We start from the raw sequence: 16,124 nt of genomic DNA, 5'->3' as shown, positions 1-16,124 counted from the left end.
GGAACTACCCTCCGTCGTCTACCGCATGATTAATCTGAAGGAGTTACATTTCTCCAGCAATTGGAAGTTATTAAGAATAAGTAGTGAAATCTCGGAGTTGCAGCAACTCACAGTGCTAAAATGTAATGGTTGTTACTCTCTCCAATCTCCGCCGTACGAAGTATGCATACAAGGTATCGCTGCAGTAAATAAATACTTTGCTGATCTGTTGGAAGGAAAAGGAGTAGAGCAGCTCAAAGTACCAGTCGCAGTTGTCGGTATGACTGGTGCAGGGAAAAGTAGTCTCATTAGAAGCCTCCAGTCCGGTAAAAGGGAACTTACCTACAGAGAGAACAATTCACCATTTGATGAAACAACCAAAGTGTTCCAAATGGAAAACTTGAACGACTCCCCTCTCAAGTTTATAGACTATGGTGGCCATGATATCTATCAGATGGCCTACCAGCTAGTCATACAGGAACGATGCATTCCACTCCTTGTAGTTAACATGGAAGAGTTTAACTCATATCTATCTGGAGGGACTAGAGAAAGTACAAGAAGACTCTGTATAGACTGGCTGTCTCATCTCTACTTGGCCAGTCCAAGATTAGATCCACCTGTATTGGTCCTCACACACACTGACAAGTTGGATACTGAGTTGGTGAAAGATTGTAAGGAAAAGTTGCTCTCAATTTCAGAAGCTGCAAGAAGAGAGTTACTCAGAGACTACGAGAGGTGCTGTGGGGATTTTCAAAAAGATTCCAGTTGTATCATCCATCTTACCAACACTGACGAGCCTCTCTTTAACCCTCAAGATATTTACGAGTTTGGCAATGACCTCGGCGAAGTATCTAACATTAAAGGTTTGAGAGCAAACTTAGAGACACGGTGTAAGAAGTTAATCGTGGAAATTCCGCTACTTTGGGAGCGTGTAGAGAGATTCATTGAACGAGAGGAAGAAACTTACATTCCTTTATTGAAGGTAGAGAACGAATTCTCAGACACTGATTCTAAAACCATTCTGCGCTATATGCATAATACGGGGCAGATCTTGTGGTTCGAGAGAGCCCAAGGTCTGTCCAGTTATGTCTTCCACAAAATTCCTATCATTACTGAGATGATAGCTCTCTTGTTCCACCACACAGCTGAGCAACAATGGAAAAAGAGGGTCGAAGAGTTGGTTCCTTTCACACACCAAGAAGAATGGGTCAGTAAACGGAAGTACCAAGCATTCGTAACACAGTTTACTACTAGCGGCATCATGGATGAAGTCTTGCTAGTAGATCTCCTTAAGAACAGCAGTGCGTTACCTGTTGAAATATCCATGCAACTTTTAAAGAGCTTCGCCATCTTGATTGGTCCAATCGGGTACAAAGGAAGAAGAAGATCGTACATCCTTCCATACTTTACGACTACTTTTGTAGATAAGACATATCCATTGGATGACAATGTACCTCTCCGACTGGACATTGCCTTAGGTGGTCTATCTCCACCTCCTTATGTATATCAACTTATGACTGTTGCAGTCCTGAAACTCTGCTCAAGTGTGTTGTCAAACATAAAGGTGTGGAACGATGGAGCTGTGGTACACAGTGAGGAGTTTACCACAATTTTGAATCATGACTTAACCAACCGAATGGTCTTATTGAAAGTTGGTACTACAGTGGCACAGCTACCAGCTGCCTGGAAACATTTAATAAAGACGACTAAAGCTATTCTTAACCAGCTCAACGCCGTGTGGAAAGGGAGTCATGCTGAAGTTCTTCTCTATTGTTCTCAATGTCTCATTGGAAAAAACCCTGCACCTCATTTCTATATCGACCCTGAGTGGTTTTATCCTAGTGACTGTAACTACAGCATTACTTGTACTAAACTCCCTGCTACACGCTCACATCTGTCCAAGGTTGTATGTCCAGATTGTGACAAGCTGAAAGCTGATCTGAGACCTTCCGTGCCCAAGCCTCTCAGACTTCCTTGTGAGTCACATTTCTCACTCTCTTCTTTGAATTTAGTCTCAGTCAAGGTTTGGCTAAATGCAATAATTTACCATTTTTCCTTCAGATAGTAAAATATTTTTGATGGATAGTATTGATGACGATCCTTATGATGTTTTTCAATTGCAAATAGGAAATAGATAAAATATTTCTGGAGACATATTTGTAGATTATGAGATGCTTTGGTTTGTCGACACATTTTATTTATTAATAATTGTATTACATCATAACTACAGGTGACCAACTAACTGATGATGAAGTACAAAGCCTTGAGAACCATATATCTGAAATAAGAGAGAGTTGTCCTCCCCAAACAGTTGGTAAGCTTCTTCCCTGTGTATGTTCTCATTAAGTCTCTGATTTATATATTATTTGAATAAGAGTAAATAAAGATGGGAGTAAATACGAGGAAAGAGATTGATTCTCTATAGTAACAACAGAAACATAGAGTATTAACTCTGTTGTATTCAGGGCATCTGGAGAGCACCTCTGAGGAGGCTGAAAGTGACTTGTCAGATGTGGATGTTCAAGGATATTGTGATGAGTCCAAAGCAGACAAGGTCATGAGGCTACGACTATGCATAGTCAGGAAGCTGAAGATTAAGCAACTGTATCAGTCTAACAAGGTAATATAATTAATCAGTTTAATATCTAACTTGTAACTAACATGCTGCTGACAGTTTCCATCAGAGGAAGAGCATAGACATGATGAGTTAACTTGTTAAATAACAAAGATCATAAAACTTATATGGTTGTTATATAGCGTTTTAAGAATGTTAAGAACCATTATACCATACCGTATCATACCATGTCTATAACATTACCGTTATATTATTGAAGTTACCTGTTGATGTCTCAATTAGAGAAGAATGGTTAATCTTTGATTTTGATAAAGCATTGAAATGTCAAAAGCAGACAACTTCTTACTGCAATTATTTCTCTCCATATCCTTTTTTAGACTTACGACTCTTGAACTCAGCTAATGGGTAAGGTTAATGATCAGGTTTTTTATCAAAACACAAACTGCAAGAGTTGTGTTCTCTTATGTTACAACTTTTCTGTGTTCTATGATTGTATTATTAAGGTCTATGCTATGAGTGAACCAGTGAGGGGCAGAGTTCTAATCATCAACAATATGAACTTTGGCTGTGGTTATGGTAAAAGAGCTGGTTCCCAATTTGACTACATAAATCTCAGCACGATGTTCAAATACCTCAAGTTTGATATTGCCAAGTCACAGGCCGAATTAACAGACCTACGAGCACAGGTACTCCGTTTGTCCTTTCAGAGTCTTGTTTCTGCTTAGAGATTGTAGAATTTGGCTGATTTACACTCATAGTACACAATTTCATAAGAAGCAGTGAGACACTTCTGTGGCTATTGTATGTCTTGGTCTGGTAGTCAAAGTGTTAATAGATCATCTGATGGAGGGACATTGATACAAAGCCTCCTAACTGTAATTTATGTTTGCAGGAAACCTAGTCTAAGTTTTAGAGCTTGTTTATTTGTTGTTTTCATTCCTTGGATGTTAGATAAGGTTTTTAGCAACACATCAATGATTTCCTGCTATCTGGCAGTCATCCAAAAGAATGTGAATTCATAAAAATATTGGCCTGTTCTAGTCAGGGTTACTATTTTTTCTCAGGATATCTACAGAGAGATACAGATTGAAACAGCGAGAGAGGAACACCAGAATCTGGGCATGTTTGTCCTAGTAATCATGACTCATGGTACGAGTGGTAACCACCTGCTGGATGTTGAGAGCAACGTGATTCCCTTCATCCACATCCAAGACCTTCTCTCTCCACGGAATTTCCCTGCTATGAAGGACAAGCCTAAGTTGGTGATCTTGCAAGCATGCTCAGGGGGTATGTCACCTGATAAAGGATACACAGTTTGGGTACACAGACTATACATTCAGTAAACCAGATGAATAAGTACTATTTGACTAAATATCAGTTTCATCAACTCTTTGATAACCTACCTCTTTGTGTACCACAAGCCGTGCAGTGCGGCTAAGCACAGCGTTTGCATATGGCCAGGAGCCACCTAGTGCGGTTTTAGCACGTGTAATACAAGTATCTTATTAGTAAGTAGTTGATCAATTAACTTATAGTATCTGTACTTCAACAGAAGGAAACATCAGCATGTGTTGAGATGATAGGAAATATGTTTAAAGCCCATCCTGAGCGTAGTTTCATTTTGCTAAAGCTTTGGGCGTGAGACTCATGCAATCACCCCAAAGAAAAAATGAAAATGCGTGAGAAAGGCGTGAGATTTTTGCCCCAATTTCAACAATTTTATATATACTATCATTGACACATCAACTGCCCCAAAACCAAATCTCACGCATTGCCCCACTCTTGGGTTGGCAGGCCTGTATCAGATGCATTAGGCTACAGCTACGAACTTTTACTAATTTTAGACCTATGGACTTTGAGTGATTTTTATTGAACAATAGCACTACTGAGAGTGATTATTTTATATTTAGCAATAATAATAATGTCATCTGTAAAAATATTGATAACTCATCTGACTCGCACATGCTCATTGTAGTAGTAAAAATGACCAAAAAAGTGTCTGCATTCATTCTGCAACGCATTTGTGGCATTTTTTATTGCATCCGCTAATGTAAAGTTTATGCTGATTAATTTAATATGAAAATATTAAAAATTTATGACAATTCGTATGCGAACTTTTCAAATATTAGTTTTTACTGAATATGTAATTATGTCCTGGTAAACAAGTCAATTTGGTAGCAAAAGAGTTCTGAATGAATATCATTTTTATCTCATTGTTATACATATTATTATAGATTATTAGATTACATTATCTTTATTTCACATCTAAATATGTAAAATGAAGCATTGTCTCATTTTAGGCATCCAGCCATAGCTTAATAACCAATCGTTGCTTGTATTGCCAAAGTTGTGATAATGACCCCAATAAAATCACTTCCCACCATTTGCTCTTTTTTCCACCCGGGTAGCTCTACATCGCATATATCGTAAAACCTCTTTTTGAATGCCGCTTTCATTTGACCGCCACTTTGAAGCTTTTTTTAAATTTAAAAGCAAATTAATTTGTTCGGTTGTTTTTGTTTGCATCAAAGTCCATTTTCCAACTCCAAGTCTTTAAGCTTATGGTTTTTTCCTTAAAACTCTGAGATTAATGATAATAATTAATAACTCTATCAGACTAATAGTAGTTCCTTTTTAATAAGGCTTCAATACTTCGACGTATGCGACAAATGGTTTACAATTAAGATTTAGTCTGTACTTCCATTTTCAGATTATAAGCTTGTGCTTAGCACACATGCGATTAAAAGTTTATCATTGTTTTCACGGAAAGTTTTCCAAATAGCAACGCGTAAAAGATTTGCTCTATACAAATTGTTTGGACGCAAATATTGATTAGTTCAGCAGTGCAGAGAAAGAAATGAGGTCAGCAGACACTGTGGAAGATATTGAAAAGCCAGAAGATTAAATGGTTCCAAACTATAAAGCAACAATCAGAATGCAACTGGTCAAGCAAACGATGCAAATATTTTTGTTTTAAAAAAGGTAATTTTTGTTTCTGTATGTGTTATAAGTATGGTTTGTTTATGTCACTTTTTTTGAATATATATTTATAGCATTTGATAGATTATTGTTATATAATTTATAAATTTGCAGATTTGTGGCATATTGTTTGATAGCACCATTTCGGTAATCTAAACTCAGCTTACAATGGATGAACCCTCATAACACCTCTTCTATTGCACATGAAAAGCCAGTTTTGACTGCAAACTGTAGTAAACATATCAATGAGTGTCATGAGCTTTTCTGCAACATTGTTAAATATCGTTCTAAAATAAAAATATGCCTTCAAGTTTAGAATAAAATAAAAAGCTGAAAGTTTGAACAAATTGCAACGCAAGCTATAAGATCATCGCAATTTAATTGCAATTGATAGGTATCAACTGGTAGAGATAGTTCTCTGCCTCTCAATGCTTATTTATTTAAAGCTCTGCGACCAAGTTGGAGGTAAGTTAAGCTGATTTAATGCATCCAAAAGAGTTAATGCCGTTCCGTTCGAAGGAGAGTGCATAATATATGCAACATTTGCATCGCCCATCTGTACAAGGGCTAAATTTGGCTTCAGAAGATTTTGAGGAGCTATTTGAAAAATACAATGCCTCCCTCTATTTGGCTGTCACCCCGAATAAAATACCTCTCTAGGGGAAAGGTTAAAATAGTAGAGCGTTAAAATAGAGGTGTTTGGCAATATATTAATTTCAAATATTTATTACGTTGGATATGGTTGACGGCATCAATAACACCATTTTTAAAGAGAAATTGAGAAACGGGTATGTTAGGGACCATAAATATAAGCACCTTCCTCTGATGAGTCATAGTATTCCAAAACATGAGTCATTGGATGACAGAAACAAATGTATGTTTTAAGAACAGCTGCATATGATCAAGTTTTACAACTGCAACAGAAAATCTGCTCTGAATATCAGCTGCATGGCTATTTGGTTAATGTCTAAACAATAAATAAAATGTGCAATGTGATCGTCTACAGAATGGAACGTTACTCTGGGCAATGAAGTTTTGTCGATAACCACAAAACATAGAAAGACATAAAAAACATGAACAAAGCTATGATCTATACTAGGGCAATAACCACTCAGTTTTTAACTGGAAAATGTGAGCACTTTCTGCTTGCTAGTATTAACATGCGTTTACAGAGATTCACTTAGTATAAAAATTTCACTTAACTAATCAAACACTGTTATCTAGAGAGACGAGATTTTGGTGAAAGTAGAGAGCTTCCTTCATATTCACCAATATCCACCATTATAAGCAGCCCATCCACTGAGTCAACCACAGTTAGCCGTACATCAGCTCCTCAGTCAACCATAGTTAACGGTACATCAGCTCCTCAGTCAACCACAGTTAATAGTACATCAGTTCCTCAGTCTACCACAGTTAACAGTACATCAGCTCCTCAGTCAACCACAGTTAGCAGTACATCAGCTCCTCAGTCAACCACAGTTAACAGTACATCAGCTCTTCAGTCAACCACAGTTAGCCGTACATCAGCTCCTCAGTCAACCACAATTAACATTACATCAGCTTCTCAGTCAACCACAGTTAACAGTACATCAGCTCCTCAGTCAACCACAGTTAGCAGTACATCAGCTCCTCAGTCAACCACAGCTAACAGTACATCAGCTCTTCAGTCAACCACAGTTAGCCGTACATCAGCTCCTCAGTCAACCACAATTAACATTACATCAGTTCCTCAGTCAACCACAGTTAACAGTACATCAGCTCCTCAGTCAACCACAGTTAGCAGTACATCAGCTCCTCAGTCAACCACAGTTAACAGTACATCAGCTTTTCAGTCACCAACTACTTCAGTTCCACCTCCAACTACTCTGAATGTTGATGATTTCTTCATCATGAAGGCCAGCAGTGAATGTAAGTACAAAGTCTAGTCTCAGATGTGCTTGTTAATGTGAGTATATACACGTGTTTATTTATGTACAGCCCCTCTGGTATTCATTGATATTCTTTGTCTCTGACGATACACTCCTTCATATATGTTTGGAGAAGGACTGTGCATCTGCATACCTATTACCATTGTTATGTTATTGTGTATGTTATTATGTATGTCATTAGCTCATTGCTCTACTAATATACATCTTTCTCTTGTCTATTTCAGCTATGTGTCCACGAGGTCTCACACTCATGGCTCATGGTTTATCAGAGTTCTGGTTGCAACATTCTATAAACATGCTCATCATAGAGATGTTCGTACTCTCTTTGACATAGTGAGTTTATATTCTGTAACCTCAGCCAGATATTTTTCGTCTATGTTTAGCTTTATTGGTCAGATGAATATCTAGTTTAAAGTGGCCTCAGGCTAAGTGTACAATTTATTTAAGTTGTATTAATATTTAAAGATAATTGTTTCACCTTTTTCGAGTTCAACTTTGTAACTTTGTTTTTCAGTATTTGTATTTTCCTACTCCCCGATCACCTTTCAGCTGAATCATACCCCTCCCCACATTCACTAAATATTATTAATGACTAGTACACTCTCCAACCTGTGAGCCATGGAGATGGGCATATGTAATACATATGTGTACAATTATTCTTAGATGTAAAAAGGTGGGCGACTGGCGCAGTCGTGGAGCGCTTTGAATCTGAATGTTCTAGTTCAAATCTTAGTTTTCTGACCCTCACAGCTGACATAGCGGGCTTCTGACAGACACAGAGACGGCTCCTATTATAGTAAAGATTGGTTATATTATTACTGTTTGGTTTACACATATTATTGTTTGGTTTACCTTAGCGCTTTGTTTGGTGTAAGACCTGGCCGCGCTCAACCAATTATATGGCTCCATACTTTGAGTTGGCAGTACAGTCGCTTCTCTATATTTATGTACCTGTTTAAGATACAGTCACGGGTGAGACAGGTCAGTATGGCAGATCAGAATGCGAGGTCATGTGAAACTCAGGGAGGTAATGTACCAACTTGCATCTACACCTTTACAAAACTCCGTAAACTCTATCTCTTTCCTGGATTAAAAAAGTGCAAGGACTGACAACTTCTCACTGTTTCTACATTGACACCAGACAGACCATCAACTAGAATGATCATGAAACTTCCTCTTGTTTCCTTTTGCTTTCATGTTTGTACTTCTTACCAACTCATCTCATTGGTTAATAGGTCAGCTTGACATAGCGGAGAACATTGATGCTATTGGCTCATTTCTTATTGTAAATACTTGTGTTAATGTTTAACAGCAGACTTTATTTGTTTGAGAATCAATGAAGATGAGTGTTTAAGTGAAAGGATAACTTACCTGCTGTACACAGACTCTGTATCTATAACCTTGCCTGGTATTACTAGTGTAGTGTTTATTTATCTATCACCTGTACATAATGTACATAATTCCATCTCTCAATATACCTCCAGTTGTCCAGTTGATTATGAAGGCTGACCATAGACATATACTGTACTAAGTTGTTTCAGAGTGTATGAGGAGCAGGCTAATTCTTAATCGCTGTTCGTCAGCATCAATAATATAAGAAATAATATTTCTCTTATTTTGTGTTTTTCTCTTTTGAATAAGAAAACAAAACCCCTGTTGTACTTTTTCATTGGCTGTACATATAGAAACCAATTACGACAGCTATTATTTTGGGTGTTGTCCTTTTTAAACAAGAGGACATAACTACTGTGGTTATTATGCGATTTTCACTTTTATGGCTGAACATATTATTAAACTTTTCAAGTTAGATTGTGGTTTATTCTACATGAATAAAACAAGCAGCCATCTTGATAGCAGAGATGAACAAAAGAGAAAGTTTTATTGTGGATATTCATCAGGAGTAGCCACATAAAATCTAAATATGTAAATCTCAAAGTTTGTCCATCTGTGATTCAGTCTGTTCATCTATAGTGATTAGTATTTAGCAATGAAGAATCCGTATCGCGGAAGATTTGAACCTGAAATCTCCCGTTCACTAGGCAATAAACTAACTCATTGGGCTACAAAAGATGCAATTGATTCATTGGGCGATATTAGTTGTTATCTAGGTTAAAATACTCATGGCACTCTACGTTACGGCGCAAACCACAAAAGCTTGCTCTCACGGCTCTTATTAGTAAGTTTAACAATACTAGCCTACTCAAATTAGCCATTGGCATTGTGTCAGGCTAATGGCAAGTAGCAGGCAACTACATTACCTGCCACTGTTTAGAAGCTGTTTTTAATACCCAGGCATTTTACTAGTTAGTCTAATATAATAGTATCAAATGTCCATGTTTAGATCATTTACTAGCTTTGGTCTTGTTGGCAATGATTATGGCAGAGAAGTTATCAATGTTAACATTTAGTACTGTTGATTGGGAGCCAGTGATATTCTCTGATAATTGTCAGCCACGCTGCCTCTTTCGCTGCTACTAAATATAGTCTGCCTCTACAGTCAAGAGAACTATTGCATTATGTTGCTCTCTGGTTCTGGTAGTTGATTGGACCATTGCAATCTGTACTATGGGAAGAGCCGAGTTTGTCCGGAAGCTGAAGCCACGTTCAGAGTGTTAGGAAAAAAGACTACCTCACACAGGAATCGAACTTGCGCATCAGATTCGAAAGCAAGCACACTACCACCACATCACTCTACCTTACCACTTTGTTGAATAATCATGCACACATTAATTACTGTTGACAATCTCTCACAGTGCATGTGATTAGCAAGCGTACTTGTAATTGATGAAATGCATCCCTACAGCCATGAGGGTAGCTGTGGGTTTGTAATAAACATAAACCAAACTAACAACAATAAATTTGTCTAGCGTGTGGTCTACCAATCTGCTGCCGCTATTCTTCACCTTCTTTACATTGACAGCCATGAGCGTAGCTGTGGGTTTGTACCTAATCTTGTTGAACCTTCTCAACAGCTTTTCTATGTACAGCCTCAGATGAAGTTTGAGTGTTCCATCACTAGACTCAGGCTGAATACCCAGACAGAACTTTCATCTTGAAGGGAAAGTTGAGGTCAGACTGGTTGTTCGAGATCAGAACTAGGTCGTCTACATATACAGCATTACTAGTCTGGATTTTGTAGTGTTGACGTGTGTATTGATCAGTGTCCGATTGTTTGAAACCAATTAACTTGAGATGTTGAGTTCATATATAGAACATTGTAGCTTACATACCTGATGTTCCTAGCTAGTAGGAATGAGTGCTTCATGTTGCTACATGTACATGTATGTCTTCTAAAATGCCACCATTGAGAAATACAGTATTGCCATAAACTTAAAAATTATCATATCTTGGCTGACGGCATAAGCTACATGTAGCTGGTGAACCACGTGTGGAGTTGTCTTCTCATAATCACCACTATAGATCTAAGTAAAGACCTTCCAATGGCCCTAACCTTTAACTTCTAAATATTCTTGTCTACACCATTATTGACATTGAATACCTATCTAGATCCTATAGCAGTACAGTTTGGTAGGAGTTCAATCAGTTTCCAGGTTCCATTATGAATATGAGCTTGGTACTCCACCTCAGCAGCTTCTAGCTACTGTCGAGAGTTGTTTTCTTTCACTTCCTATATGAACTTTGGTTCTGTTAGATCAGCAGCGAAGTAAGCTAAATGACCCTGCCCAGTGACATCATCAATGTCATATCTCACCGGTTCAACTCTGCCTCAAGAACTGTGATGAGGTGTACGAGTTGATACAGATTGATTGCTGTTCTACACCCACTTGTAGATTGTAGTTGTTTGCCCTCGTATATTGTGTATATGTTCTTAGTTTAGCTTCATTGAAGATAACATTGGGATGTACTACAACTTCATATTTTGCAGGCTGGACTAATCGCTATGCTCTTACCCAGACACTACACTGTAATCAACTTGAATCATGGTTTCAGCTTTATCATCTAGTTGTTTGCAAGATTCATAAAAATGTGAGCCTATACAGCACAGCTGACTATGTGGAGATAACTGATATCAGGTTTATGATCATACTACACATCATAATGGGCGGTTGATTTCTTGCAAATTGTGGTGAAAACACAGTTTCATACATAGACAACAGTATGTATAGCCCTAGCTCCCAGTGAATTTGATAGTACAAACTTAACAATCATGGCTCTAGCGGTCTCACAGATTGTACCATTGTATCACTCTGCACCACTGTTCTGCTGTGATGAATGGAGTGGTGTGAGCTGGTGCTGAACACCCTTCAAAGGAAAGTGACAAAATACTTGCAGGGGATAATTACTAATAATGTTTTTGGTTGGCTAAGATGTTTTCAGATGCTAGTCTATGCAGAGAGGCTCGTAATGAGGTAGATGAGCAGCATTTGGATTCCAACCATGTGCACCTTGTAGAAGAATTATGGTAATTTTTATCTTGACTGGGACACCTGAGGGTATGTAATAACCAAATCAGGTCTCATTGGCAGTGGATATGTATATCCATGTTGATGAATCCTTCAAAGACATTGCATGAGATCTTTATGAGTAGCACAAGTTTGTAGGCTAGATTAACTGAATGCTTCCTTTCTAACAAACATGTTAGATGAATGGTAATCTGTGTTTAGTATGAGATTTGTTAGTGGATCATATCCTTATTCAATAGTGTGAGCTGTGTAGGTTGTACATCATTGAGAGGATCATGGAGAGGATAACTCCAAGTCTAGGAATGCGTGTAGGCTAAAACAAATGCTTATCTCGTACATGAGATGGTATTTTATCACACATACATATTTGGGCTGCATATAGAGAACCCACAGGTCACCTCAAGTTTCCAAAGTGCACCAGCATCACGTACAACCAATATACAGTGATACTTCGACATATGACCTTAATGCGTTTCAAGGTAAGCTCGTATGAGCTTGTACATACAATCAATGTACAACAATTTTTATTAGGAAGTTCTGTTAAAAAATATTTACAAGTGAATAAATGGATAGTAAAAACAATGGATAGATACTAAATTAATGTAGTCTTTACGGTGACTTGCTGAGCTAGTTCTTATACTGGTAACTTAATCAGGTTAGCTTGTTATCAGAGTAAATACCAACACTATACATACCTTATTGTCTCATTATTGCCATAGTGATAAAACCATGGGGTTTACTTGATCAATGATAAATAATCCTTATTATTGGAATAGATGAAAGCTATACATGGTCTGACAACTCCAGTCACACGCCCATAACTCTGGATTAATAAATATTCAGCTAAACAGATATATTGAAGTAGTCTTACAAGTTCAGGCTGTCGAGGGTTTATTATCTTTAATATGAGTCTGATACTGATGATGTTACTGAGGTTGTCATGGAGATATAACTTTAGACATTTCTGTCTTTCTAAAAATGGATGATCACTGGGGAGTGCCAAGATACGCAATACAGAGAACAATACAGGATATGGAGACACCATGAGCATTCATATGAGATTCATATCTAGCTGCTAGGTCTGAACCCAGATACTTATTTATCTGGCATTGCTTTCTAACTACCAGAATAAATAAGGTAGCTGGAAACAGGATAGCAGGTTCTTACATGGCCTTGATGAAATCTTATAAACAGTTGGCAGCCATCTAGAACATTCTAGAAACAAGACAGTAATATAGAGACAAATGAAGATGCAATAGGTTACAACCAAGGCTATTATCAATACCTAGAAGAACCTCGATGAATGATAAGAACTGTAAACAAAGGACTCTTGTAGCAGGGCAACGTACTCAAAATGATGCTGCATACATTGCTAGTGCAGAAGTTAGTAATAGTGTCTGGCATTGGTGAATATTTACTGCACTAGATAAACGATTCAGCCACAAACTAATCTCTATTGAATCTCTTTACCTTGATAAGAGCCGTATAATGATGATTCTTTTGGAAAAAAATATTGCATCATACGAAATTTGTACTTACAACTTTAAACATGGATGACGGACACATAAACAACTGCGCTAATGGATCACCCACTGATATTCCAGAATAATTGTACATACGGTTATTACACCTGACAGTCTCTCACGCTACTCCATACTGCCGGGGTACTAGTTTTTTAATGAGGGAGACAACTACAGGTCTACCGGCGAATTATGGGTTCACAAAGGAACAGTTTTGGGTACGATAGGTTGACTTGTAACAAAATTCACATTACAAGTATTTGGTATCAAAAGATTCACTATGTCTTACTCTGCTGTGTTGTAGGTGCGAAATATGTGGAAATGTGATTACAAGCTCCTAAAAGCTAATAAACGAACAGTTAATCGCTGCCATCACGAAACTGCCGTAGATTAGAATCTCTTTCTAAAACTGCTCAAATGGGATGTAGTTGAACGTGTTGGCTTCTGTTTACACTTTCATGCAACCTCATTTGTCGGAATAGTTTTACAAATATACTTCATGCATGCAATAAAACCATGTCTATTTTCATTATGCGCCTATTTCATCCTCATTGTAATGCTGTTACTTTCAGCACTGATATCTCAAAACTTACTGTAAAAATTCGTTTAATTTTTAAACCTCAGCTCGAAGAATTGCATATCATCCTCTGATAAACACGAGGAGCCCGTTGGTCACCTGGGATAAGTCGGCAAATGCTGCAGAAATTGTTCGCGCTGTTTGGCTGCAAGTATGGGGTCACATGATCAGATTAAGACTAGAGATTAGACCAACCCAGAACAAAACTGTAAAGTAGGGAGCATCTATATTTGATACAGGCTCTTCGGTAAAACCTGAAGTGTTTGACATAAACTGGTGCTACGAGAAGTTTTATATTGAGCCTTTTATTGGCCTTTCAATATAAGTGAGAACATCAAGTGTCAAAACAATAACCAAATGGATTGACTACGTTAGAGAAACAAACTGATTCCAATCTACGGCGGTTTCGAGATGGCTGCGATTAAATGTTCGTTTTTGAGCTTTTAATAACATTTCCACATATTTTGCACCTACAACACAACAGAGTAAGACATGGTGAATCATTTAATACCAAATAACTGTAATGTGAATTGTGTTGCAAGTCAACCTTTAAGTTTACACAAATGATATGTTAAGCGCTGTAGAACGCTCAGTTGGGTCTTTTTCACATTCATGTACCAGTGCGAGTAGGCATTCATTTGAAAGATTTACTTCAGTGACTCCAAATGCAAAATCACTGGATTCATGTGACAGAGACCAGTACCAGAAAACCATACAAACCATACATTCTGCCAACAAACAGACCATGTTACATAACTTCGAGTGACTGTACAATTAAACTGAAGATTCAATGTGCGCATACCACAAATTTAGGAGTGCCAGCGACAGCTGAGAACCATCAAATGAGCCCTCTACTAGAAACATGAAAAGGTTTAACTTCTTAGAAATGGATCACTCACTATACCTTTTCCACCTGAATGTTGTTTGGGATTTGGACCAGAATTTGTTGCGATGATTTCTAATTTTAAAAGAAGTTTAAAATTTAAACCAAAAATGTGTGCCTGGTTCCATGTATTGTGCTAAACAATAAGTATAACAGGTTTCTGAAAGTAAAGGAGCTCTCTTTATTTTGTAACACAAAACTACTATGTATGTTTTACTAGTTACAGTAGTTAGTACTAAACAGTAGGAGGTGTAAAACAATACAAAGTATGTAATCACTATTCACAATTGGTTTTAATACACAAAATCAACATTTGGTAATGCAAAAAGAAGACAATGTGATACTGCTTTACGTTGTACACATACAGTGATATATGTTCACTGTATGTGTACAACGTAAAGCAGGTGATATTTGTAACAGTTGATAGTAGATCTACAACACAGAGTATGTGATACCTGTTCACAATAGGTGTGCATGTACAACACAGAGTATGTCATAACCATTCACAGTAGACATAAAACACTATGGATACTTATTATCAGTGGGTATACAAGACAGAGTATATTATGTAATCTGTTTCAACAAGAAGACAGGCATAAAAGTAGAGATTAGAGATAACGACAAGAAATCTGCCAAATAAAATGAAAACAACTATTGCAAGCACCTGTCCTTGTCAATATGGGGCTACAGAAATAATAATCAGTAATCTACAATAATATTACAGAATAAGATTATTAATACATTTATGGATATACTCTGAGCAGATGATGGCGTATACGCATTACTCAACATACGATATACATTTAGATATTCACGGCATTACACAATACTTTCTTACCTTTCTTTTAGCCTTGCAATTCGTTTTCTGTTTTACATTCATATCTCTTCTATGCTTTCATCGGTATGTCTTAGTGCCTATCACAGTGGTTGCCATTTCTTACACAAATCTTTATCCCATTCTTATTATCTTTTTCATTCAAAGTAAGTCAGGTTATTGAAGTCTTTATGCCGGTAAGCAGATAATAGTACAACTCAGAGTGGGCTTAACAAGTTCCAGTATGTAAAAACAAAATTCATGCATTCATTATTCAGGAGCCCCAGTCATAATTACTTGTTCTGGTGATGAGAAAGAAACGAGGACTGTACTGACTGACTAATACAACAGTTTCTTCAGTCACTCACTGAAATCCAGAGATGTTGTAAATGTTTTTCTGGCCTAACGGCTCGCGAGAGGCAAAAGTGGTGTCAAAAACTCTCGC

General features: G+C 37.4%; 1 protein-coding gene across 1 annotated transcript; it reads left to right on the top strand.

Moving 5' to 3' along the window:
* Window positions 1-259: 259 nt before the first annotated feature.
* On the top strand, window positions 260-7,458 carry LOC137394210 (uncharacterized). Its single transcript, XM_068080931.1, has 7 exons — window positions 260-1,955; window positions 2,210-2,293; window positions 2,445-2,599; window positions 3,058-3,240; window positions 3,619-3,841; window positions 6,758-7,011; window positions 7,300-7,458. The coding sequence occupies exons 1-7, from the start codon at window positions 260-262 to the stop codon at window positions 7,456-7,458; spliced, it is 2,754 nt and encodes a 917-aa protein (XP_067937032.1).
* The last annotated feature ends 8,666 nt before the right edge of the window (window positions 7,459-16,124 follow it).

The sequence above is a fragment of the Watersipora subatra genome, chromosome 4 (assembly GCF_963576615.1).
Source record: "Watersipora subatra chromosome 4, tzWatSuba1.1, whole genome shotgun sequence".
Lineage (NCBI taxonomy): Eukaryota > Metazoa > Bryozoa > Gymnolaemata > Cheilostomatida > Watersiporidae > Watersipora > Watersipora subatra.
The sequence above is the reverse complement of the archived record's forward strand: the minus strand, read 5'-3'. Positions and strand labels throughout refer to the sequence as shown.